Genomic DNA, 24144 nt, shown 5'->3' with positions numbered 1-24144 from the left:
CATTGGTTAATTTCAGAAATTGCCTTTTAAGTAATTAATTGTAACAAGGAAAGAGGGAGCAAAAAAGGAAGTCAAATTAAGATCGATTAAGAAAAAAAATATAATATAAAATGATTAAAATATATAATAGAGAATAATATTTGTAATTGTACCTAAAATTTAAGAAATAAATTTGACCATATTTTTGACCACTTAAGCAAGTTGACTTTTGTCAAATAATGTTACCATCAAAAAGATAACTTTTTTAAAAGAACCACTTACCAATAATTTAACCCCAAATTAAGGTTGGCAGAAAAGAACTTCTCGCCTCTTTGGGCAAGGATCCCAGGACCTAACTTCCAATCGTGAGTTATCAGAATCCGTGGCATTCTCTCAGGCGTGGCAATGGAGCAGTGCATAACTGAGATGCCTTGACCTGCCTGAGCTGCGTAGTAGGGCTTTCTGGCCAAAACCGTTAAGGAAATTTAATCAAATTTGCATAAATTCCGCTCGAACACAAAACGCTCAAAAATTCTCCGAATGCTAAGGAATGCGACAAAGGCAAGGAAAGACAGCCAACACATATACTCATATATACGAACATAAAGTTTTATTGTCATGTAAGGGAGCTTCATTGAATTTTCCTTGGCCAAAGCATACTTTAAAGGATAATGTATGCAACTCGCTCTGTCCTTTTGGCGCCCCTCCTGCGTTTTCTTTTTTTGCTTTTATGGCAATGGCCTCTCAATTGGCAATCAATTTGCCTTGGTCTCTGTGGGACAACTTTTTCTTTCAAGTGTCAGCGACAGCCATAACAATAAAAGAAAAAAAAAGGCTTAAAATCAATTTTCGTTAAACCCTTCGAAGAGCACACAGACAAAGGCACAGACATAAAAATGATTACCAATGGCCCGAACTCGGAAAATTTTTTAATTAAAAACAGTTAAAAGCGGCGCCAACGACTGTCTGCAAAATGTATGTATATGGCCAAAAGTCCTGCAGAAAAAAATCACATTAAAAGCAAACTCCAAAATGGCTGCTGCCAAGAACAGAAACACGCGCGCCGAAATGTTGGTGAAAATCTGTCGGAAAGGATGGCCGCAAGGGTACCACTGCTGGCATCAAGGTGCACAGCCTTTCTGTTAGAGCCTTCCCCTTACCTGTCTGCTACAATTTGGCTAACTAGCACAAAGGCTTAAACACACACACATCGCTTAGCCACGCAGTGTGTGTGTGTACATGTGCGTCTGTGTGTTTGTCCCGCTTGTTTGCCTTCTGCCTCCTCGAATGTCAGAGAACAAAGGCCAGACATCGCAGCGCCGTTGTCCTGACAATTCGACAAGGTGTTCTTGTCATAATTTGCAACTCAATTTCGCTCGGATTTTTGGACCACTTTCCAGTTAGACGCTGCTAAGTTTGCTCGGCGCAAATGTTTCAGTGAGCAAACTTAAATGTAATTTAAACTTTTTAAGTACTACTCAGCATGCTAGATAACTTTTTTGGAGGTTTTAACTTTCTTCTTCCTTTGATTGAAGTTATAGGCTCAAAGTTACAAAAGGAACTTTACAAAACCACATACTTGGAGCTAATACGATAATGTAGTAGGAGGCCTCAAACGTATAGCTTATGCGCATTTCAAATCTCAGAACACATTTCCTGTCAAATCCGAGTACCAGTTCCCCAGTTAATCGTTCACTCGTGGAGGTCCTTGTTGTCGCAGCCAGCTTTTCGCTCTGGTTAATTTGCAGGCACTTTGCTGTAATTTCATTGGCATATCCGGTTCCTACTGTATCCGCTGCCATTGCCAAGGCATCTGTCATTGGGCCAACTAGTCAGCTTCGGTGGATGTCTTCTGTTCGAAGGCATCAATGCGTTAAATTCGCAGTGACGGCTGTCCTTGCAAAACGCGAAACTATTTGAAAGCGGCAACAAATTGAATAGGAACGATTGCCGACACTTTCCCATTCACCGCTGAACTCGCTCACTTCAAATTCCCCGGGGCCAGGATAATTTATCAAGTTTGTTAGTGCAGCTGGAGACAAAAAAGAAGCACTACCTTCTCGTCGCACGGATTTGTAAAGTGATATAGAGGTATGCAGTTTCAGTCAGAGGATAACACTTACATTTATTTGCTTTTTGCCTTTGCAGAGTGTCAAACGCTTAGCAGGAAGATAAGTGCCTTTGCCATGAAAATCTCAAATATTTAATAGGGCATTAGGATGAACAGAGCTAGCCAAATGAAAATGAGATATAAAATGTCATTCTTAGTTTGTACATTGTAGTTAGCAGCAGGAAAGCCATATAAAGTTTAAGTAATCAATATTTTCAATTTTTTTAAGTTATTATTTTACATCACTCCACTACATTTTTTTTCCAAGTAAAATATAATAACAACACAAGCTTACATTAATTAAATTTAATTCATACAAGGCTATAACTTTTAACACTACAAGGTTGCACAGACTCAAACCAGCTACTTGGAAATCAGTTCCGCATTATATCCCACTCAAAAAGAAAAACCCATCTATCACCGCATTTCCCTCCGAACTTTTCTCGCCACTTGACAGTTCCACTCTTGGAGGAAATTAAATTTGCAAATCCCATCGGCCACATTCAGGAGTCGTTAATCCTGGCCAACTGTTAATGACATTTAAGCCGATGTTCGATTCATTAATTAAGCAATCAATCAATCAATCAGCGAGCACACATACACACAGAAATTGCCTGGGGAATAGCTAAAATCAATCAAAACCGATGCTGATTGAAATTCACTTTGGTCCATTTGTGACGCCACAAGTTGTAGACCAACAGTCCCACCAAAACCACATTGGCCGACTTGATGAGCTGCTTAACCAAGTAGCGACGTTGTTGGCTAAATACGGAAATGCAATCATTATCACCAGGCTTAAAAGTTGTCTAAAACAGCCATCTCGGGCCGGAACTCACCTCATTATCGCTGAGTTGCGCTCTCTTAAAACAATTCCGCCTCCAGGGGGCAGATTAAATCCAAAGTCGTCGGCCAAAATGCTGTAGCTGGATTATTTAAGTAGTTGATATTAAGTACTTTCACCGATTCCGGAACAGAATGGGTTAAGAGCAGAACGAAATGAAACGCAGCGGGGCATATAGACAGCAAAATATATATACTCTTAATCCGATGAGAGATCCGGTTCAACGTGGCGTATGGGTAATGAAATGTTTAAATTTGTGTGAATTGGTTAAGACTCGAGCAGTTTTTAATTATATCGCTTGTCGAACTGAAAGAAGTACTATCGATTAAAGGTTTTAAGTTTTACTGAAAATGACTGGGATTAAACGTTTAAGAAATCCAAGACTTTAAAGACTTAATCGCTGTGCTGTACAAATAATAGTACTTTTCTTATGAAATTGCATGGATGTTCACAACATTTTTGTAATTTTCTGGCCATTCCCAACTATTAACTTCTAATCCAAACAACTTCCATTTGCTGGCAAAATATTTGTACAAGCATCGAGCAATCAAAAGTTTCCAACAAGTTTGCCATAGTTGCCACTCACAAATATTAAATTCAGTTATTAAAGGACATTTAAAAACTTTTGCATGTGGTATTATATTTTGTGCCGTCCTTGCGACATTTCCGCATGGGTGGGAGGATTCTGCACCAGTTCCATAAATCTTTCTTGGTTCCTGGGTGTGTTCTTCCTCCATACATGAAAAATTACAGTGGCCGGGCGAGAATGAAACACCAACATCAACAGCGGGGCCAAGTGTTCTGGGCAAGTTGCCAGGAACAGGCGACGTTGTGGCCACTTTTTTCCGGACAGGATCCGAACCACACTGCCCTCTTTGCCTTCATTACCACTGGACAGCGTTCAATTCAATCGAGTCAAACGAAAAAAATGCACCAGCTCTAGGGTCATTAATTTTCCCCCATTATGTATTCAATCGCGTGACATTTTGAACTGGAAATGCAATTAAAGAGCAAAGTTTGCCGCCATCAGCTGGTAATTCCTCTAATCCCATTCCCGGCTAGACCAGCCGACAGACGAGACCCTCACGGGCGGCCAGGAGCAATGCACTTGCGGCGAGGGATTGACTGCATCGGGAATACAGAAAGAAAATGGTATAGGGACATTAAGATTTAAGGGAACTCTACATTGATGTTTTCCCATTATTATTTAGCTACGATAGTTTTTTACGGTGCAAAGCGGGAAATGAGTGACCAGAATTCAAAGGAACAAACTTACCCAGGTTGATATTTGGAATCCACGCCGGAAACTTCAACCACCAGTTTCTTGGGCTGGCTGAGAAACTCTGAGAGATCCACCAACTGCTCCTTGTCGCTCACATTTATCACGGTAATTATCGACTCAAAATTGGGATAGGACCTGCAAAACGGTTTTCCAATTAATCAATGTCTCTTAAGGGCAAATTTCGACCACCTACCGCTTAAAGGCAAACACCCAACGAGTAAGGGGTTCAATATTGAATCGACCCACACGCATAATGGCCGATTTTCGCAGCTCAAGCAGGTCCTTGTAGACGTGGTAATGGCTCCTGTTGGCCGCCTTCTGGGCCTCCAGGTTGAGCTCGAGGTAGTTTGGGTGGACAGGCAGCCAGGTTTTGGTGGCGGTGGAAAAACCTGTGCGAATTAGTTATTATTTAAGTTATAATAATATTATATGATGGCTTACCGGCATTGGTCTCGTTACTCCACTGGAACGGTGTTCGGACTGGGTCCCGGGAGACCTCCTGGTAGAGCTCCTCTCCAACATTTAAGGCCGGTGGATCCACCGTGTCCTCCCAGCTCAGTTCGCGGTAGTCCACCATGCCCAGCTCCTCGCCCTGAAAAGTGTAGGGGTAAAGCCAAAGGACCACAAGCAACCAACCAAGTCAGCAACAAAATCTCACATTATAAGTGACGGCGACACCGGGAAGGGTGAGCAGCAGCATGTTCATGGCGTCCACACTGGCTGGACCGAATCGAGAGGCGACCCGGGGGTTGTCGTGGTTGCCCATGACCCAGTTGGCCGCGTGCCCGCGTGGCATGTAGATCAGCCACTTCTCCACGTTGTAGACATAGTCACGCGCATCCGAGTCGCCTTTGACATCCGTGATAAAGTGAAAGTTGAAGGGCAGATGGGAGCCCCGAACCCCGTTGGAATCCTCGTAGTAGTCCGCCAGCTGGGTGAGTCCTGCGTACGCCTCCGTCATCATGATGCGTGTGGGTCTTTCGGGGTGCTTGGCACTAAAGTCATCCAGCAGCTGCCGCCAGTGATGAATCATTTCCAAGACTTCTGGCAGATCCCTGGAGTAGATGTGCTCGGTGTAGTCATAGGAGAGTGAATCCCCTGTTTTGCCACTCAATGGCTCATCTTTAAGAGATTCGTCCTCGAACAAATGATTCACTGCATCGATGCGGAAACCAGCTACGCCCTTGTTGAGCCAGAAAAGCAACACATCATCCATGGCCTGAACCACTTTGGGATTACGATAGTTCAAGTCCGGCTGCTCCTTGGTGAACTGGTGCAGGTAGTACTGCTCACGACCTTCGTGCCACTTCCAGGCGGATCCGTAAAACACCGATGGCCAGTTGTTGGGTGGCACTCGAGTGCCATTCTCCTGGACGATGCCATCGTGCCACACATAGAAATCCTCGTAACCCGGCTCCCTGGCCGCAGACTTCTTGAACCACTCATGCTGATCCGAGCTGTGATTCGGCACAAAGTCCAGAACAACCTTGATGCCCAGCTCGAAGGCCGTGTCGATCAGCTCCTCGAAATCCGCCATGGTGCCATACTCCGGCTGGATTGCCTTGTAATCCGATATATCATAGCCAAAGTCAACCATGGGCGACTGAAAAATGGGACTCAACCAGGTGGCCGTGATGCCAGTGTCCGCCAGATAGCGCAGCTTGGAGGTGATTCCCTTCAGATCGCCGATACCATCGCCATTGCTGTCCATGAAGGACCTTGGGTAGATCTGATAGAAGACCGTGTGTTGCCACCAGTCGATAAAGTCCTCCGTGTCGCTCTTCACCAGACCGGCCATACTGGAGCCGGAGTTCAGCAGACTAAAAAGAAGGATTTGGATGAGTGGAGCGCGCATTTCGGCGAGGTATTCTGTTTGATGTGCTCGAGAATTGGCAGTGCGACAGGCACTTTTAAAGCGATTCTACCATATAATTAAAATAATTTTTGCATTAGTCTTTGTCTAATTATCAGCAGTCGTATTAAAGGTATAATTTGTTGGCAGATTTTTATCAGCTCCAATCAAAACAAATTGCGGTGCAAATTAAATGAGTAAACAAAATTGTTTTTCACAATTTCACGGCACTCTGCACTTGACAAGCCAATCGGTGGAAAACTAGGTGCTTTTTATAGACATTTCACCGACCGATCTAGACCAAAATCACTATGCTCACCTCAAGGAAATCAAAATAAACTGAACACAATTATATTTCTCGATGCGTTTTTAGCATCTGCCGGCGATGAACTCAAAGCTTTTGATTATGTGGATGCCATCAGCTGATCGAGAGCTTTGGATCCACAGACGATAAGAGAAGATCACGATGTGTAGAACTTTCAGGTGGCAAACAAAATAAATAAATAAAAATATCTATAGCCCCCACTACAGAAAGTAAGCATTTATTTATTTGAGCTACATTTTATCTTTGACTGTAGTGTAGCAGTAGTATGCAAATTTTCTTTCACTGTACTGTAAAATAGTGAATTGATGGGAAATTAAAATTTCACATTGTCAAGTGTAATCACAAAAACAACGCAAAAACGAACCAAATATGAGATAACATCAGAAAATTGTCATAAATTTTGAATAATGCCTTTGCTTTTGAGAACACCTAACAATCAACTTGTTTATAGCAGCTGATTAGACATACAATTGCAATGAAAATAAAAATCAAAGCAAATTTTAGGGTCGTCAACCACCGCTAAGTGGAAATTTAATTAAATTCGGCAACCATTTATCAGCTGCCTGAGCCCCCAAAAAGGGCCAAAAAAACCTGACGACAATTATGAATTACGACTTGGAATTAAAGTCGAGGGCAAACAGTAGGGGGAAAGTGCCCCAAAGTGAGAAGTAGAAGGTCCGACACCAAGTGCTCTCAATTCAATTAAAATGTTTGCAATGCGCTCATGTAAATGGAAATGTGTTCCGCTGTCAAATGAAATGGAAACTCGATTAGATGGCCCCTGTGAGATACATTTAAATACGAAAATAGAAAAGCACGGCTGGTTGGCAAATGGAAAGTTTTCTCGTACTTTAATGTGGAATTCCAAGTAGTTCGCCGCTTACTTTCGCTTATTCAGCTGAATAACTAATCCCTCGTTGGGCGCCAATTCAATAGCCTCGGCCTTAAGTCGATCCCCCACCCGATGTTGCGAGTCCACTCCCGCCACAAGGACACTCAGTCGATTGGGCTGATCTATAAAGTCCGCGATGTTCACCAGCTCAGTGCGGTTGCTCACGTTCACGATGGTCAGCAGAGTGTGCTCGTTCTTCAGTTCTCTGATAATATATAAAAGAAAGACGAAAATATATACAATATAACGTTAATATATCCCCAATATCCATTTCCCACTTACCGCTTGAAAGCGAAGACCCTGCGATTAACCACTTCTGGTTCAAAGGATCCGTTCTTCAGAACTGGCAGTTGTCTGAGCTTCAGAAGGGACTGATAGATCTTGTAATGACTTCGCCTCGCCTGCTGCTGATTGCGAAGATTGAGGTCCTTATAATTCGGATTGACAGGCAACCAAGTGCGGTTGGCGGATGAGAATCCTGCATTTAGATCACTATTCCATTGCATGGGAGTTCGCTCGGGATCTCTAGAGATCGTCTTGTAGTTGTCGATTCCAGCCTCACAAGCGGGCTGATCCACCGTATCGCTCCAGCTGATGTCCCTGTAGTCAGTCATGCCCAACTCCTCGCCCTAAAGTAAAGGAAAGTCTGTATAAAAATATCCTTAAACAATGAGTTTTCTGTACACACATTATAAGTAATACCAATTCCTGGCAATGTCATCAGCAGCATATTCATGGCGTCCACAGATTTCTCACCAAATCGTGATGCCACTCGAGGATTGTCGTGATTTCCCATCACCCAGTTAGCCACATGACCATGTGGCATATATATGAGCCACCTGGAGATATAGAAGACAAAGTCTGCAGCTGTCGAATTGGCATTCAGTTCAGTGATGAAGTCAAAGTTAAAGGGAAACTGGGGGCCCTGCACTCCATTGGAATCTTCGTAGTATTCCATTAATTGCGACACCGAAGCGTAACCCTCGGTCATCATTATCCTCAGTGGTCCCTCGTGGTTAGCTGTATAATTATCCAGAAGTTGCCGCCAATGCTGAAGGAGGCCGTAATCCTCAGGCTGATTTCTGGTATAGATGTGGCTCAAGTAGGCCTCATTATTTGGATCATCGGTAGTGCCACTTGGAGGCTCATCCCTCAGTTGAGCATCCTCGTAAATATATATAATGGCATCGATGCGGAAACCGGCAATACCCTTGTTAAGCCAGAAGAGCATCACATCGTCCATGGCCTTAATCACGGCGGGATTTCGGTAGTTCAGATCGGGTTGTCCATAGGTGAACTGCCTGAGATAATACTGCTGCCTCTCCTCGTTCCACATCCAAGCGGATCCGGAGAACACCGAGAGCCAATTGTTGGGCGGCACACGAGTTCCGTTCTCCAGGAGAATACCATCCTCCCACACATAGAAATCCTCATATCCTGGCTCTCGGGCCACTGACTTTATGAACCAGGGATGCTTATTCGAGCTGTGATTGGGAACAAAGTCCAGGATGACCTTCACGCCCAGTTCATTGGCCTTGGCTATCAGGGCGTCGAAGTCCTCAAGGGTGCCATATTCCGGCTGTATGTTTGTATAGTTAGATATATCGTATCCAAAGTCCACCATTGGTGACTCATAAATGGGACTTAACCATACGGACGTGATGCCCGTATCCTTAAAATACTGTAACCTAGACGTAATACCTTGAAGATCACCAATACCATCGCCATTGCTGTCCTGAAAGGATCTCGGATAGATCTGGTAGAAGACCTCGTGCTGCCACCAATTGTATTTCGCATCCAGCTCCTTTGACTGGTGGTTGTGGGCCAATATGCCTACTAGGCCCACACTCAAAATGAAAGCTATTTTCACTACAACCATCGTGGTCAACGAACGAACTTGTTTTCTATTATCATCAAACTTTTGCCGGCTTTTTATACTGCTGCCGGCTTTTCAATTCCGGTTTTGTTTATTTGACTTGGCGATTTGATCGCTTAAATATTTGAGCAATTGTTGAATCACTTTGAAAATTGTTTAAATGGAATTAAACATTTAAAGTTTTTTGTTCGAGCCGGCTTTTACAACGGCCAGTTGACCAAACAGTGGGGAATTTTCTAACCTTTCCATTAAAACAATGAAAATGTATAACTGGCGGGAAGGAAGGACGGAACTAAATCGATACATAGTTATTGCTAAAAGATGACTTGTAGTATTGTTGGAACAGCTACTTTGCAAGTTTCTTAACAATGCTTCGACTTACAAATGTAAAACAGAATATACATTTGTTATTAGCCGCAATTCTTGATGAAATGTTATATATTCAAGTATAATTTGACCAAGCATAAACTGAAAATTCTACAAATTTTTAAACTATATTTCTAATTTGAAACCGCCTCCATTTTAAATAACAGATTTTTACCCACTTCACAAGCGGCCATTAAATATACGCCAATTAAGATTTCCAACCGCGAACTTCCGTTGCGTGACCAGGGCGACCAAATGAAATTTCACCCAATCCCCCCCAGACTTATTGTGGGCTGAATCTGGCAGCTTAATTAAACATTTTACTGGAGTCGAGACAGCAGAAACAAGGAGCTGCCATTGTGTTCCTTTCTACCTTTGAGCAAACTGCTTGTTATAAACTTCTAATGTATATTGAAAATTGTTGCACAAATATGTGCAGAAATCTTCACGTGTAAGCCAAGCAGAGTCGGCATAATTTTGCCGCTTTTCACGGCGACATGAAAAGGGTTTGACAAGGGGGCGTGGCTGTTCGCATTGAGATTCCTTTTCCGACCAAAATCAAAGCGAAGAAAATTCGCTGTAATTTCGAGGCCGCACCTCTGGGGAAATGCCAAAGAGGCGGGGAAAGTGGAAAGTTAAAGCGAAATGTTTTGAGGAGGGGAGGGAGCGCTGGCTAATCCACCCGTCTGCATCCCCAAAACTCTGGCAGCTCTCAGTCACCTGTCTCACCTGTCTGTGGGTTCCTCGCAGGACACCAGGGTTTACCTTTCATGTCGCGACTCTGATTGAATTGCCTTTTGCGCGAGCAGAGGACGCGTTTCGGCCGCCTTTTGTGTTGGGGAATTCTGAAAGAGGAAGGAAATTCCCTTTTTTTCCAAGCACTTTTCAATTTGGCTTTCTGCCTGCGCCGGTTCGAATAAGTAAATATACACGGCCTACATTTTTTATTATGTAAATATTTAATCATATCAGAAAATTCGGGGTGCCTCTCATCCAGCTTGGCATATTAAAAATCAGCTCCCACTAATCCGGTAGCCCCAGATAAATTTACGAATTTATCACACGCGCCTAAACATATGCTACGGTTTTCCCTCATCCGCATTTTCCTCTTTTCCGCCTTATCCATTTTTTATGCGAGTGTGCGTTGTTGTCTGACAACCCTTGAGCATCAGCAAATTTGAGTTGGGCGGTCTCTCATCCAGCATTTGATTTTATTTATTTTTTTTTTGGGCTGCTATTTAGTGCTGTCAATAGGTTTACGCTTATCAAATACTTGTTATCAGAAATCGATTACAAAAACAGCGGCTGAAGCGGTACGATTTTGTTGGTTTGTTGTCATTTGTCGTGATTGCCGTTGTCATAAGTAGGTTCCACATGTAAATTTCCATACATATATCCCGGTTTATTTGCCTGTTTTTCGTTCAAACCCACCCGACCTTCTCTATCTTGCTGTTATTGTTATGACTCCAGGCGGGGCAATCCTCTTTCGACCAAATATTATCATTTTATCTGCTTTGACTCTGTTCGATAAGCTGGCATTCAAGTCACTGACTGATAAATGTTCGGCATTAGGGCACTTTCGTTACCAATTGGTATTACAAATTGGTATTTGCCAGCATAGGTTATTTACAGAGAGCGGCGAGTCAGTTAAACGGGTTAAGAGTGTTCATATTTATTAAAGTCTAGCTTACTGTGCCCATTGTGACTATCTAACAAAAATATTAAAAGTATAAACAAATCCGAAACGAGAGGTATTATTTCACACTCTAAATAAGGTATACAAAAATATTGATTGTGCTAACGAACAGTTGGAAAAAAGACGTTTGTTTACTCGTTTTTACATAGGTAATAATAATTTTTTAAATGCAAATGTGGTTATTAGAATAACACTAAAAAGTGGTTAAAAGCAAAGCGAAAGGTTTTCCAACTTACCTTATTATGAGCTCCACTAAAATAATTGGATATAACATAATCTTTCTCTGGAACGAGATAAAAACACATTTAGGGCCGTGATTCAACCCGTTTTGTTATTATCTTTTTAATAACATTGTGGCTAGTCGAATTCTGGACTACAGCTGTCAGCTTCCTGTCATAAAGCCAATGGCAGTAGCTTCCCCGAATCCCATAAAAGCGGCCGATTACGTATATTAGACATGGTTTTCGGTCTTGTTAGTACTGCGCCTTCGGTATTAGCCAGTTGGTTTGTTTGCACCCAATTTGGATGTTGCGCGTAGGCACGTATTGGGATTCAATTAGTCAAGCCACTGTGCAGAGTTAATAAATCAAATCCCAACCATCAGCCATCCTCCAGAATATCGAATCGCTGCTGGCGAACGATTAATTATGCATAAATTTGATTGATGTGCGTGAGGCGACTGTTTAATCGGTGCCGAAAGCTCCTGCGACTTACTCTTCCACCAAAAGTGTCAACCAAAAACGAGCTGCGACCCAAAGTCACCAGTTGATTAACGAGGTGATGACGCACTCGACGGCGATTTTAATTAGCATTGAATGGAGCTATTTGCATATAATACACACCGATGCGCATCGTCGAGAAAAACAGATTATAAAACAGAAATGCAAGCTTACTTATACTTAGAAATAAGTAATACACCTACAGTGTAAACAAGATCACGTGATAAACAATTTATTTTTTTAGGGAATTTAATTATAAGCTGAAACACTTGAAATCGTGGGCTTTAACAAGTGTACTTGCCTGTTAAAAGAAAAAAGAGCCCGTCGTGCTGATGATATAATTGGTTATTCTTTATTATTATTTGATTTTTTGTTTGCTTTATTTAATTATGAAGTAATTGCTTTGTCAAGAGAACCGAGAAGCTTGACAAGATCCCATTTTTTTGATGTTTAAAATTCTTCCGAGCTTTCTATATTCCCGCTGAGTGCACTCAAAAACACATCTATTCTGATAGGTCACACCATTGGTTCCACAGACCTCTGCCTTTCGAAGATTACAGGGGCAATAACTAGCCTCCGATGAAGCCAGAAATAATATAGCCAATAGCCCCAAAAGAGCCATCATAGCCAAGAACTTCATTTTTCCTTAGAAAATGAAAAATTATCCGATGCTCGCAGTCGTTTTCCACCGAATGTTCTACCAACACTGAATTTCAGTTTAATTAATAAACACCATGCTTTATTTGTTTAGAGTATCTTGGTTATAATATACATTACTGATAAACGAGAGAAAGCATTTCAGATTGTTTTAGTAAGAGTATTAAGCTTTTGATAGTTATTCATATTATATCATCTCAAAAACCATCTCACAGCACTCATCACTACAGTATTTAGGTATTTGAATCCAGTTGGTATCGAAGGTTGATTTCAGTTTGTCTAGTTGCAAGGTCCATCCTTCCTGATGTTCAAGGTGCGTCCAAGTTTCTTGTAATCCCTTTGGCTGCACTCAAACTCACAGCGATTTTTGAAGGTAACACCATTTGAGCCGCAGACCTCAGTGCCCTTGGTCTTCAGATCGCAAGGACAATAGCTGCCCTCCGAGGATCCGGCAAAGAGGGCGATCAAAAGGCCCAAAACGACCAGCAAAGTCAGATACTTCATGTTTTCTATACGTTATACGTGGATATGTGGAATGAATGGGGTTTTCTGTGCGGAACACGTCGTCGTCTCGCTGCGAGCATTCAATTAAGACTGAGTTTCGAATCTGAGTCGTTTGTGTCGAGAGTGTGAATAAAAGTTTTTGATGCTTTTGTGTGTGCGTAAGTTTTGCTAATTAGTCAAACAAGCTGCTGATTACTTCGCACTCCTCTCCCGACCTCCGAAACACCCAACACTCCCCACTTTTTCTCACATCTGCTGGGTATTCGTTTCATTTGCATGTGCCTTCCGGGCTTCCAGTAACTTACACGGCTGGCAGTTTAGAGCCCGGACCGTCAGAATGGCGAATATGAAGAGCATCAGAACCAGAAGTAAACCTCTCATGGCGGCAGTGGCTCCACAACTGGATATATAACTTAGACGAATTTCCCCAGGGCCGCCCAGGCAGCTAAGCTAATTGAAATTGAATGGCAATTGAAATTGAATAGCTAGTGTCGTGTAAATTGGCTCACAAAAAGGCTGGCGTTTCATTAATTACCGTGCCTCCTAAAAAGCGAAGCAAAGTGCATGTAAATTTTGTGTAGATTGGGAAATTCCCTCGACTCTACCTGATCGCTGATAAGAAGGCAGAGAGAAATGGGCGAAAAGCTCTCAAATATAGTGAGTAATAGAGTGAGTATGGCTATAGCTTTTCGGTGTGAGCTTTTCATTCGACTATAAACAATTGCGTGTTTGGTTCTGCGATAAGCTAAATAAGCAATTAAGCTGGAAGTGCCGGAGCCCATAAATTATTCAAATAATTTGCAATGCATATGCCTAGCATATCAAGCTTTAGGAACTGGAATTGCTCGCATTTCAACGGCTAGCCAATCACAATGTTTAGTTCTCAAAACCAAAACACTCACTACTCCAAAGCACCACGAGAGCTGATAAGATAGGCGGCCAAATCGAAGCCAGCCAAAGCTCCATTGAATGAAAAAATGTGTGCAGCTCCAGTATCGGAATCAGTCTAGCAAGTGGATTAACCCGGTAACAATGAAATTCCTAAGCATTCTAGTGGCCCTGTGCCTCCTCCTGGCCATCACCATATCGCCCATTAGCTGCGATGATACGGAGAAGGTGGAGAAGCCTTTCTGTCCCTGTCCCAGGAACTACGAGCCCGTTTGCGGATCCAACTTGGTCACCTATCCCAACCGATGCGAGTTCGACTGTGTACGCCGAAATGTTGAACGCCAGGGACGCAGTATGGGACTTCTGAGAGACGGAACGTGCTAAGCCCCCAATCCTTTCGACACACATGCCAAAGAAGAATCCAGAAATTTAATCGTATAAAAGTGCCTTGTATTAATCATCAATGTGAAAAAAAATATAGAAATAAATCAGCTTATCAACCAGAGTATTTGGCATTGCATTTGATAGCGCTTGAACACCTTATCGCCAATACGAATCGTACAAAACGCGACACTGACAAAAACTAGTAACCACTTCCGAAGTTTGCAGTGATTTATGAACTCAATACTTTCGTTCAAGTGGCTTTCGCCACCAAAGATTACGAAGGGTTCGCAAATAATTTAAAATTAATCTTCGATGAGTCACTACAAAATCACCTATCTTTCACATTATGAACCAGATTGTAAAATTGTTATTACTTGTTAATTTATAAAGTGGCAAATATGTGAAAGTCAAATATATGGAGTTTTTTCATTGCTTAAGTATTTTGCATAAATATTTCGAAGTTTTTAAATTGGGCAGATTTAAATCATAGCTTAATTAAGAATATAATATAATATAATATAATATATAAATATATCTTATACATTCATGTTAAGTCAATTCAATTTTTCTAATGCTAATCAAAACATCTGAAAAACCTACTTTCATTCCGCAGCCCTGGCTTTTTATAATATAATTGTTGTTTTATTAGTTGACTAAAGCTATGGCAACATTTGTCTAAATAGAATCCAAGCCAACAATTGGGTCAATAACAGAAACCTAAAAAGTGCACACATAGAAATTCAGTACTTTTTAGACAGTTGTTTTTCATATAATTTATTTTAAACCCGGCTTCGGCATACCAATTGAATAAATATGAATATTCAATTATTTAAATGGATTAGTTTTCATTGGCATGAAACTATTGGAAAAAAATACTACGGAGTCAGAAAAAATATTAGTAATCACATCACCTTGAAAGTATTGCAAATTTATAGATTTTACGATATAAACTATTTTTATTTGTACCACAAAAGATTTAAACAATACCGTTTGTATAAACACAGTTTAAGCTTAAGCGATTCGTCCTGATACCAGAAGCATATACATTTTTAAATTATTTATACATATTATTTATTGTTCACTTTTCATCATACGAATGTAAGTCGAAAACCAATTGGCGATCCATGTTCAGCTTTCTAGCATCTTCCCTTCTTTACCATAGTAATGAAGCGTCCGTTTTTACTTAAACAATCCAAAACACACGGGTTAGTATAGGTCAAGGAGTCCGATCCGCACACAGGATCATAGTTTCGAGGACACGGGCAATCGTACTGGAATACCTGGCCCACAGCCAGGGCCAAAAGTGCAGACAGGCAGAAAGCGATGAAGGCTAGGCAACGCATGGCTATAATGCTAGACAGGCTTGGCAAGACTGGAGCTTTCCCAAATGATTGCCACTTATTTATAGATAAGCCAGAACCTGCCACCTTAGCAAGCCCTAGTTGGAAAAACTACAGCAATAAACCGTGACTTTATAACTTTCTAAGGTTCAAAGTTAACCGATGCTCGCAGTCCTATTCCACCGAATCTTCTACCAAGACTTAGTTATAATATGCAATATTGATACGCAGGAATATATATTCATTAATTTATTAATATATTTTGCTTTATTTGTTGGGTAAAGTTATGGCAACATTTGCCTAATTAGAAGCCAAGCCAAAAATGGGGTCAATAACAGCAGCCTCAAAAAATGCACACTTAAATATTTAGTTCTCTGTAGACAGTTGTCTTTCATCTAATTTTCCGGCTTTGTTATGACAATAAAATAAGTATGAATAAATATTTATGCATTTAAATTTTCTATTTATTTGCATTGTCATGAACCTATTGGAAATAAACACTGCGAAGAAGATTTAAACAATATCGTTTGTGTAAACACAGTTTAAGCTTCAGCGATTCGGTCTGATACCAGAAGCATATATGTACATTTTTAAATTATTTAAAATTTTTATTTATTAAACACTTTTTATCAAGTCGATATAAAAATGGCAATTCATCTTTAGTGTTCCCGCACTTTCCCCAATTTTTCACAGTAATGTAGCGTCCGTTTTTGGCTTCACAATCCAAAAGACACTGGTTGCATTTATTATTCACATTACATCATACAACTTTTGGTCGGCCATAACCAGGTGGATATACATATTACTTGCACTTTTTCCATGTTACCACTGTTATGGGGTTTCCACTTCTAACTTCACATTTGAATTCACAGTAGTTGCTGTAGGTCTTGGAGTCCGATGCGCACAATGGTTTATATATAAGATTACAATGGCAAAACTCCTGACCCACAGACAGGGTCAAAAGAGCAAACAGGAAAAACCCAATAAAGAGCAAATATCGCATGGCTATAATGCTAGACAGGTTAGCCAAGAATGGAGCTTGCACACTTGATCGATACTTTGCAAGCCGTAGTTTCGTGGAAAAACTTCAACAATACAACGTTACTTAAGCACTTCCTAAAGTTCAAATGCCGTTTTTCAGGGGAAAAAATTTCTAATGAATTATATACGGATTATAAACGGATTTTAACTATAACTGTGTAAATTTGTAAATTATCTCGTCACTCAATGGGAAATGCCCATCATTTAGACGACGTGGCGTATACGCAATATAAAGTATAAGCAAAAGAAAATTGAATCTTTCTATAAATCATTATATATATATGTATATATATATATAGATGTATAAACGCTTATTGTTCCCCTAGTTCGCTAGTTGCTCGCAGCTGTTGGCCTTGGCAACTTTCGCACAAAAAAATCTTTTTTAGCTTGGCCTAATAAAATCCTTTCAACGCACAAAAGCAATTTCAGTCTAATCTTGTAGTGGCAAAGGAGGCAGCTTAGTCTGGTCGAATCAAAGCAAAGGATATTACAAGATGAAGCTGAAGAAAAGCTTAAGCAGAAGGAAAATAAGTGGGGAATCACGGATGCCATAGCGATTGCCAAATGCTCTTTTCACAATGAATAGATGGTTGAGTTAAAAACATGAATATTAATATTTTTAGACAGACGAATTTCATTTTAAATAATAATTTATAAAATTTTAACTATTAGTTTGGATCTAATAAAACAGTGATAGAATTTTCAATATCTACTGAACAATTTGCTGTCTGTGTTTAAGATACGCCCTTCCAATTTAAGGAATCCGCAAAAAAGTTTCCCGACCCTTTTGGCCAAGGAGCAAACAAAATACACAACACAAATACACTTTTGCTAAGACCGACAGCATTAGAAACGGGGGATTTGCAGCAAGTGAAAGACAACAAAAGGATTTGGGGCTCATATGGATGTGTGCACAAGCGAGGATAGTTTGAATACTGATTGCCATGCGGAAACCTGTTGGATGCCACACTGAAATTCAGATACACACTTAAACAAACATGATGTAGAATATCTGAAATTCAGCTTAAATGTTCTTTCTATTTCTTCTGATATTTTTTCTATTTCTATAGATATATTTGTATGCAATATAGTTAAATAATAGTACGCAATAACACTTCTACTCTTACTTTCAGTTGCCAGCACGCCGGAGAGTTTGCCCAGCAAGCGGGACGAGGCAAGTGGTGGGGCGGGCTCCACTGGCGGCACAAGTGGTGCGGCAACGAGCAGCAGCAACAGCGGTGGTGGTGCAGCGAGCGGTGCAGCGAGTGGGTCAGTTGGCCCTGCAAGCGGAACGGCAACCGGGACGGGATCGGCGTCCGGAGGAGCAGGTGGTGTCAGTACGCCGGCACAAGAAGCCGCCAGTCCCACGGTCTCCGAGCTCAGTGGCAGCGGCTCAAATGCGACAATAAATGGTCAAGTGGCAAGTAAGTAAAGCGCAGCTCATGGCATTTTGCATCCCAGTTGTGTCCCCGCTGTTGTGTGCATTATTTTTGCATATTTCATCATCTAAACCTAGTGCTCCTGCTCCTGGTGGCATTATAATTTCCATTTTGAGGACAGGATACTCCGTGCATAATCCATTCAGCACCAGCTGCGGAGATTGCGGTGGCTAAGTCGGTTTGACATCGCTCGGAAGTTGCATGAATTTAAATGGGATGGCAATTCGTGGATTGTTGTGGTTGGAAACCAAATCGGCTAATTGAAATTGCATCGCAGCGCAGTGGTCTTAATTACATTTTTGTCCTATCGTTTGGTTTAACCCAATTAATTTGACCAGATATAGAGGGCTTTTTTAAAACGACTTTCAGGGGCTAGAAAATCAATAACAGCGTTAGGCAATAGGTTAATATACACATAAATTATTTCAAACAACTGATATTATTGACCCTGAAGTTTGTTTTTTTTTTATCGAATCGTAAAATATTCTTATAGGGCTTGTTCTACAACCTGATCGTTGGTCTCATGCGGATATCGCATCTATCTTCCGTAGCTCCAAGTACTTGCATTGTTATTCCAGCACCATCCTCTATAGTTAGGTGTGCAAAAAATTAATCCATCCTGTTCATTATACCTGGCTGTCAAATCCAAAAAATGAATCAGGCAAAGCACAATTAAATTATAGAAATGCATTGCCACAAAATATTGTGAATAGGAACTGATAGAAATCTGTATACATATATATATAAATGAGGAAGTCATTACCACCCACAGCGTTAAATTGTAATTTTTCCACTAAATTACAAGAGCTTTCCATTGAACTTGAAGCGTTAACTTATAATTTAGTTGCTGAATTAATCTGAGGAATAATAAGAAATAACCTATTTCGAACAAGTAATGTTCTTTACTTTAAAGCTTATATGATACCTTTTAAGTATTAAACCTACTTACATAGCGTAAAAAAAGACAAAACCAATTTTATTATCGAAAGTTACTTGGTATCATTTTCTGGTATCATGATTACAAGTCACAAGCTTTTTTCTTTACTTTCCCTTGGGCCACATATTAAATCTTTTATCCCAGCACACACCATAGGGTAAACAATAGGTAGAACTTTTCTTTTCGTTCACCCCGTTTGTCAAATCCAAAAGAGCAAACAGGCAAAACGCAATAGGAATATAGCAATGCATCGTTCAGATTATAATGAATACAACCTGATAGTAAGTTTGATTATATACTTATAGGAAATCCATAGACTGTAGAGCATTAAATCTTGAATTTCGCACCAAATTTACAGTTTTTAATTTATGATATTTTTAAAGCTAGCAAATAATAACAAGATATGAGGCTATAGTCGATAGTTTCCCGACTACCAGATACCCTTTAGTTAACTAAATATTTAGTTAACCAAATATTTATTTATTTATTATACAGTAATAGATAGAGTAGTTTGCAAAACTACGGTGTATATATGATTAGCACAGCAGTAGATGGAAACCTAAAGTATCTTAGTGTATAAAAAAGATTGATGGTGGGCCATCGATCATGTTACCAGTTGCGAAACGCACTTTATGCGGCCATCAGACCATTTAATTGCCGGCAATTTCCATCGCCGTGCTCACATGGGTCAAAACTACATACGGAATTGGGTTTTTAGTCGTAAGGCGATGCCAGGTGGGGATGCCAGCAGAGCACTTTCCTCCGGTTACCCCAACATTGTGGGGTAAAACGAAGCGTTGGAAGTCATTAAGGACGTGAAGAGGCGCCAGTAAAAGGAGCATAAAACATTTCATCCCAAAAAACTCGACTCGATAAAGAGCCCGCGTATCTAGCAGTTAAGCGAAGGAATCTCGGGTGTAACATAAATTTAAGTGCAGCATAAAGCGGATTTTATGACTGCCCCATCACCTTTCTACCGAGGTGCTTGCACTGTCAAAATAAATGGAATGCAGTTAAGATTCTCGCAGCCAGTACGAAGACACTCCGCTCTTCTTGGGGCAGCAAGCCCTCTGGGGTGGGGGTATTTGCAGATAGATTGCTCCCTGCACCCCCTCCCCAACTTGCCACTTGACAAACACACACAGATAAATCCTTTGCACTTTTTCGACACGCCCGGGATGGAATCTTAGGGCCAACTTAGGATGACGCCACTCAGCCAGCTCAAAGACGGGGGTTGGTGGGGATGGTGGAGAGTGGGGCCAGGACATGCCTTTGGGGGGAAGCAACTTCTTTGGGGCTTTTGTTCGCTGCTCGTTAAGCATTTTGCTCTCACTGGGGGCTAAACTAAATAAAGAATGCCATGCTACAATGGCCTCAAATGATGGGAATAAATTATTGATTTCTTGTCCATTGCGTCCAACGATTTTTGATCGAACAACGGAGGGAAAAATGTAAAGTTAAAATTAAAAAAAGATTTTCTTTGTTCATTTTCTTTGACATAATCCATGTTGTTTTTAGAAACACAACATTATTGAAATTATTATATATTAATATAAAACCAAATGGGGTAACAAATAAAATTACAAGAATTATTCATAAAATTAAATTATATTTTATATTTAAAGATTTCTTCACACAATTATATACCTATTTTACCATATTTTACATATGGTTCGCATAGCACTGTTACCACTGTACTGGTTTCATCCAAGCCCTTCTTGCATTTTCAAGACCTTTGGGGGTGCCTTGTGTGCTTCGTTAGATCCCAGTAGGTTCTTAATCAATGTGTCAACAGTGAGAGTGATATAACTATATATAAGCAACCGATTCAGTTCCTTCGCCCACTGAATTCTCAACGGCTTTCTTGCAGGACACGGCTCACTGACGATTATCCGACGCACCAATAGCCGCAACTTCACCCAATTCGACGGCCAACTGGCATCGCCCTCATCCACCGCCTGCAGCAGCACAGCGCCGGGAATTGGCTTCGCCCAGACGCCGCTCAGTGAACCACTTGCGGAGCGACTGAGCTTTCGTGCTTCCGGTGGATCCAACGGATCCGCGTCCGCCGGCGACAGCCGATCCAGCAATCAGGGCCCATCAAACTCCGGACCAGCCGCCTCCGCCGCAGCCGCCGCCGCGAAAATGCAGCCATCATCGCCGAATGCCACCAACTATCTGGCCGATAATATACAGATCTCGTCGGCCAATCTATCGCAAACCGAAATGGTCGTGGGTCGCGATTCGGCCGATTATACCGCCATGCATTCGATTAACGTGGGCGTCGGCAATTCGTTCCTGCGCGGGGACACCGATATACCGCAGGAGTCGGGACACTCCTTCGAAACGCCCTCGAATATGTCGTTCACCGCCGGGCAATGGGATACGGAAAGTTTGCCGCCAGTCGACACGCCAGATGCTCTTAACAAAGCGGCCGGAAGGTAAGTTCCTATCAAATAAATACAGTAGGTATGCGATATTTGAGCAAACTTTAATATCAATCCAAAACCATTTATATCACGGTACAAAGAAGAAAACAAAAGAAAAACTAGTGACGATCGCACCTTTGACATTCAACCTCTGTGACGAACCTTTTTCTCTTTTTTTAAGAAGAGTATAGAAGGATTTCTTTTATAACTCCTTAATATATTTAAAGAGTATACTTTTGAGTACTAGCATCTTCCTTTCTTGACATAATTTACATTTTCATGCGAGGCTTTACATATGAGTAAGCATAAGTGAGAATAGGTGATGTTGTCGGATCCACAGACAGGCTGATAGATTTTAGGACACGGGCAGCGAGATTTTTGGGCCTCAGTCAGGAGCAAAACTGCAAGTAGGCACACAGCGAGAAAAAAATTGTTCCAACGCATTGTTTTTTGTTTGCACTGATCAAATACGAATACAACTTTCAAATCCAATGGATACTGTTTTTTAAGAAAATAGGCAAAGGGAATACACTTAAGGCGATACATTTTAATTTCACGTCTTATGACATTGATTTATTCGGGGTACCGGTTTTGACTTTCTAACGTTTCACTCCAATTAATATTTATTTTTATCGTATTTTATATTTAATTTATTTCACTTAAGACTTAAGATGATGACATTTTTGAAATTGTTTTGTATCTACATTTATTATTATCTGATACTAGCATCTTCCTTTCTTGACCACTTTAATCGTCATAACTTCCGCTGCGCATCTGAGTTCGCATATGTTGTTGTAGGTGACGTGGTCCGATCCGCAGACGGGTAAATAAATTCTTTGACACGGGCAAAGGGGTCTTGTGACTTGGGCTTCAGTTAGGACCACAAATGCCAGGAGGCACAGTGCAATGAAAATTGAGCTATTCATGGTATAAGTTTCTGGAGTGATCCGATACGAATGTGGCTCTCAGCCGATCAACACACAAATGTACTTTATGTAAAAGGCAACAGAAAATGGTTCATTTTCTAAGCGATACATTTCAATTTAACGTATTAGGGTTTTGACGTTTCACTCAGATTTAAAATGTGGTTTGGTTTAATTTACTGTTTACTCTGACTGATACAAGTTATGCATCCTCTGTATGCAATTAGAATAAAAAAATGGATAACATAAATCTTAAATTTCACTAAAGATTAAGGAATTTTCTCTATGCTTAAACTATGCTTAAAACCTTCAAGATGAGGATTGTATTGCACTCATATTAGTAAATATGTTGTTTAAAGGGTATGTAATCTTCGGTTTCCCGAAGCAGCTTCCCTTCCCGTTGTAAAGTACTACTACTTTAAATTTATCTATATTACACCTATAAAACTAACAAATTCATTAATTCCACAGGATACGCAGTCTCCTCCGCCGCATGGATCATGAGACCGTCGCCTACGAGGACATGCAGCGGAATCTGCACTACGCGGCTCGTGTGCTCGAGGCGGTCTTCATAGACGAATCAAGGTAGGTGTAAGTGGTGGCTCTGGGCCCCAATCAAGATATTCCCAAAAAAAAAAAACATTTTGCAAGCTTCTTGGCGAGCTAGCCTGACCAAGAGGATAGCGAGTCGATCCAATCGAAGTGATCTGTGGACAACTCTGCTTCAGCTTGGGCTTCTTTGGGGCTCCCATCGAATTGGTGTAGGCCTTGTTAACCATTTTGAGTAGGACCCAAAATAACTGAAATGCTGCGTAGTTTCAAAATTTCGGATTTGCACCCAAGGCAAGCTTTCCCCCTCAGCGATAACCAAGTCCATTTACCCATCATCGAATCATCTAACTTCGCTATATAATAAGCATACACCCAAAAGACGAACCCTTCGTTCGTTCGAGGTCCTTGTTAAACCTATTGAATGTAAACATATATCTGAATATTTTTCTTTTTATATCCGTTCTGTTACTGTTACTGTGTGTGTGTCTGTGTTATTGAGCAGAAGCCCCACAACAGGTAAAACAAAGTTGGGGCAGATTGCGTCCTCATCCGTTGAGAGCGAAGAGTAAGTGTTCCCATCGAGTCAACCTTGTCGCTTTGGTTTTGTCGTTAACTCTGTTGATTTTGAACTCTAACATCTCTTCTATAGTAAAACCATACCCCAACTCGCGCCCACATGAATCCAATAACCCACAATAACCACTATTATTCACCTATATCTCACCTCTCTCTACTTTCTACTTTCAACTTCTTTCTAACTCTGTTACCGACTTTTTCTATCCTCATTCTTTGTAGTGCTCTCTTCAGTTCGTGTATTTCGATTATCGAGATCTATTCTTTGCCTTGCTCTACCAGTAATAAAAAGGATCTCTACACCATTATCATCATCTTCATCATTATCGTCATCGATCGTATCTATACTGTCTTTCTATAACTCATCGAACTCATTGCCATAGAACGTTTGCAGATATCGAGTATTTCTTAGCTATAGCCTAGCCTTACGTAACGTATAACTGTGTACTGTATTCTAAGGATCTTGAGAGTTACTAAGCTAAGGTTAAGACCCCAAAACACCGCCCCTAACGAATCGCAGCACCGTATTTTTTTGAAGT

At 40.9% G+C, this 24144-nt stretch overlaps 14 protein-coding genes across 23 annotated transcripts in view; 2 read left to right on the top strand and 12 right to left on the bottom strand.

Annotated features, from left to right (window-relative positions):
- The window catches only part of LOC6732011 (calcium/calmodulin-dependent 3',5'-cyclic nucleotide phosphodiesterase 1), an 83338-nt gene that overhangs the window by 40016 nt on the left and 19178 nt on the right, over positions 1-24144 (top strand). For 5 of the 8 annotated variants that reach the window (XM_039298455.2, XM_039298460.2, XM_039298453.2 and 2 more), the window contains 3 exons: positions 17886-18176; positions 20999-21569; positions 22952-23065. In XM_039298455.2, coding sequence (XP_039154389.1) covers positions 17886-18176; positions 20999-21569; positions 22952-23065 — 976 coding nt within the window. Of the gene's footprint in view, positions 1-11336; positions 11345-16684; positions 16691-17883; positions 18177-20998; positions 21570-22951; positions 23066-23534; positions 23598-24144 lie in introns of those variants that run through there. The other 3 variants (XM_039298459.2, XM_039298457.2, XM_039298461.2) reach the window with 2 other exon arrangements.
- Positions 2714-3067, bottom strand: LOC27209026. Its single transcript, XM_016184552.3, has 2 exons — positions 2926-3067; positions 2714-2851 (listed from the first exon to the last, which is right to left on the bottom strand). Exons 1-2 carry the CDS (start codon positions 2928-2930, stop codon positions 2725-2727), a joined length of 132 nt encoding a protein of 43 aa, XP_016024721.1. The 5' UTR covers positions 2931-3067; the 3' UTR covers positions 2714-2724.
- On the bottom strand, positions 3869-6464 carry LOC6732019 (maltase 2). Of its 3 annotated transcripts, none has more exons than XM_016180016.3 (6): positions 6384-6464; positions 4871-6032; positions 4654-4804; positions 4406-4601; positions 4207-4347; positions 3869-4055 (listed from the first exon to the last, which is right to left on the bottom strand). In XM_016180016.3, exons 2-6 carry the CDS (start codon positions 6008-6010, stop codon positions 3989-3991), a joined length of 1695 nt encoding a protein of 564 aa, XP_016024719.1. In that variant the 5' UTR covers positions 6011-6032; positions 6384-6464; the 3' UTR covers positions 3869-3988. The 3 variants fall into 3 exon arrangements, with proteins under 3 accessions (XP_016024719.1, XP_039154397.1, XP_002079152.1); XM_039298463.1 differs by lacking the exon at positions 6384-6464 and adding an exon at positions 6356-6383; XM_002079116.4 differs by lacking the exon at positions 6384-6464 and having other exon boundaries at positions 4871-6101.
- Positions 7214-9193, bottom strand: LOC6732018 (maltase 1). Its single transcript, XM_002079115.4, has 3 exons — positions 7970-9193; positions 7564-7910; positions 7214-7486 (listed from the first exon to the last, which is right to left on the bottom strand). The coding sequence occupies exons 1-3, from the start codon at positions 9158-9160 to the stop codon at positions 7270-7272; spliced, it is 1755 nt and encodes a 584-aa protein (XP_002079151.1). The 5' UTR covers positions 9161-9193; the 3' UTR covers positions 7214-7269.
- Positions 12312-12579, bottom strand: LOC27208601. Its single transcript, XM_039298464.2, has one exon. It carries the CDS (start codon positions 12576-12578, stop codon positions 12345-12347), a length of 234 nt encoding a protein of 77 aa, XP_039154398.1. The 5' UTR covers position 12579; the 3' UTR covers positions 12312-12344.
- On the bottom strand, positions 12650-13482 carry LOC27206554. Its single transcript, XM_016180015.3, has one exon. The coding sequence runs from the start codon at positions 13097-13099 to the stop codon at positions 12875-12877; it is 225 nt and encodes a 74-aa protein (XP_016024717.1). The 5' UTR covers positions 13100-13482; the 3' UTR covers positions 12650-12874.
- LOC120285818 lies at positions 13080-13480 on the bottom strand. The gene has a single exon (XM_039298467.2). It carries the CDS (start codon positions 13478-13480, stop codon positions 13346-13348), a length of 135 nt encoding a protein of 44 aa, XP_039154401.1. The 3' UTR covers positions 13080-13345.
- LOC27206508 (serine protease inhibitor Kazal-type 2) lies at positions 13853-14492 on the top strand. The gene has a single exon (XM_016178376.3). The coding sequence runs from the start codon at positions 14069-14071 to the stop codon at positions 14369-14371; it is 303 nt and encodes a 100-aa protein (XP_016024716.1). The 5' UTR covers positions 13853-14068; the 3' UTR covers positions 14372-14492.
- Positions 15308-15760, bottom strand: LOC123327480 (PI-actitoxin-Avd5a). Its single transcript, XM_044923929.1, has one exon. It carries the CDS (start codon positions 15712-15714, stop codon positions 15508-15510), a length of 207 nt encoding a protein of 68 aa, XP_044779864.1. The 5' UTR covers positions 15715-15760; the 3' UTR covers positions 15308-15507.
- On the bottom strand, positions 15644-17128 carry LOC27207795 (ovomucoid). The gene has a single exon (XM_016183463.3). It carries the CDS (start codon positions 16712-16714, stop codon positions 16514-16516), a length of 201 nt encoding a protein of 66 aa, XP_016024715.1. The 5' UTR covers positions 16715-17128; the 3' UTR covers positions 15644-16513.
- LOC120285816 lies at positions 18631-18885 on the bottom strand. Its single transcript, XM_039298465.2, has one exon. The coding sequence runs from the start codon at positions 18880-18882 to the stop codon at positions 18730-18732; it is 153 nt and encodes a 50-aa protein (XP_039154399.1). The 5' UTR covers positions 18883-18885; the 3' UTR covers positions 18631-18729.
- LOC120285817 lies at positions 19142-19408 on the bottom strand. Its single transcript, XM_039298466.2, has one exon. The coding sequence runs from the start codon at positions 19377-19379 to the stop codon at positions 19233-19235; it is 147 nt and encodes a 48-aa protein (XP_039154400.1). The 5' UTR covers positions 19380-19408; the 3' UTR covers positions 19142-19232.
- Positions 21758-22031, bottom strand: LOC27208211 (serine protease inhibitor Kazal-type 1). The gene has a single exon (XM_016183821.2). The coding sequence runs from the start codon at positions 21999-22001 to the stop codon at positions 21801-21803; it is 201 nt and encodes a 66-aa protein (XP_016024714.1). The 5' UTR covers positions 22002-22031; the 3' UTR covers positions 21758-21800.
- LOC27207189 (PI-actitoxin-Avd5a) lies at positions 22247-22552 on the bottom strand. The gene has a single exon (XM_016182924.3). The coding sequence runs from the start codon at positions 22481-22483 to the stop codon at positions 22280-22282; it is 204 nt and encodes a 67-aa protein (XP_016024713.1). The 5' UTR covers positions 22484-22552; the 3' UTR covers positions 22247-22279.

The sequence above is a fragment of the Drosophila simulans genome, chromosome 2L, assembly GCF_016746395.2.
Source record: "Drosophila simulans strain w501 chromosome 2L, Prin_Dsim_3.1, whole genome shotgun sequence".
NCBI classification, from domain to species: Eukaryota; Metazoa; Arthropoda; class Insecta; order Diptera; family Drosophilidae; genus Drosophila; species Drosophila simulans.
Note: the sequence above shows the minus strand (reverse complement) of the source record. Positions and strands in the feature narration are given on the sequence as shown.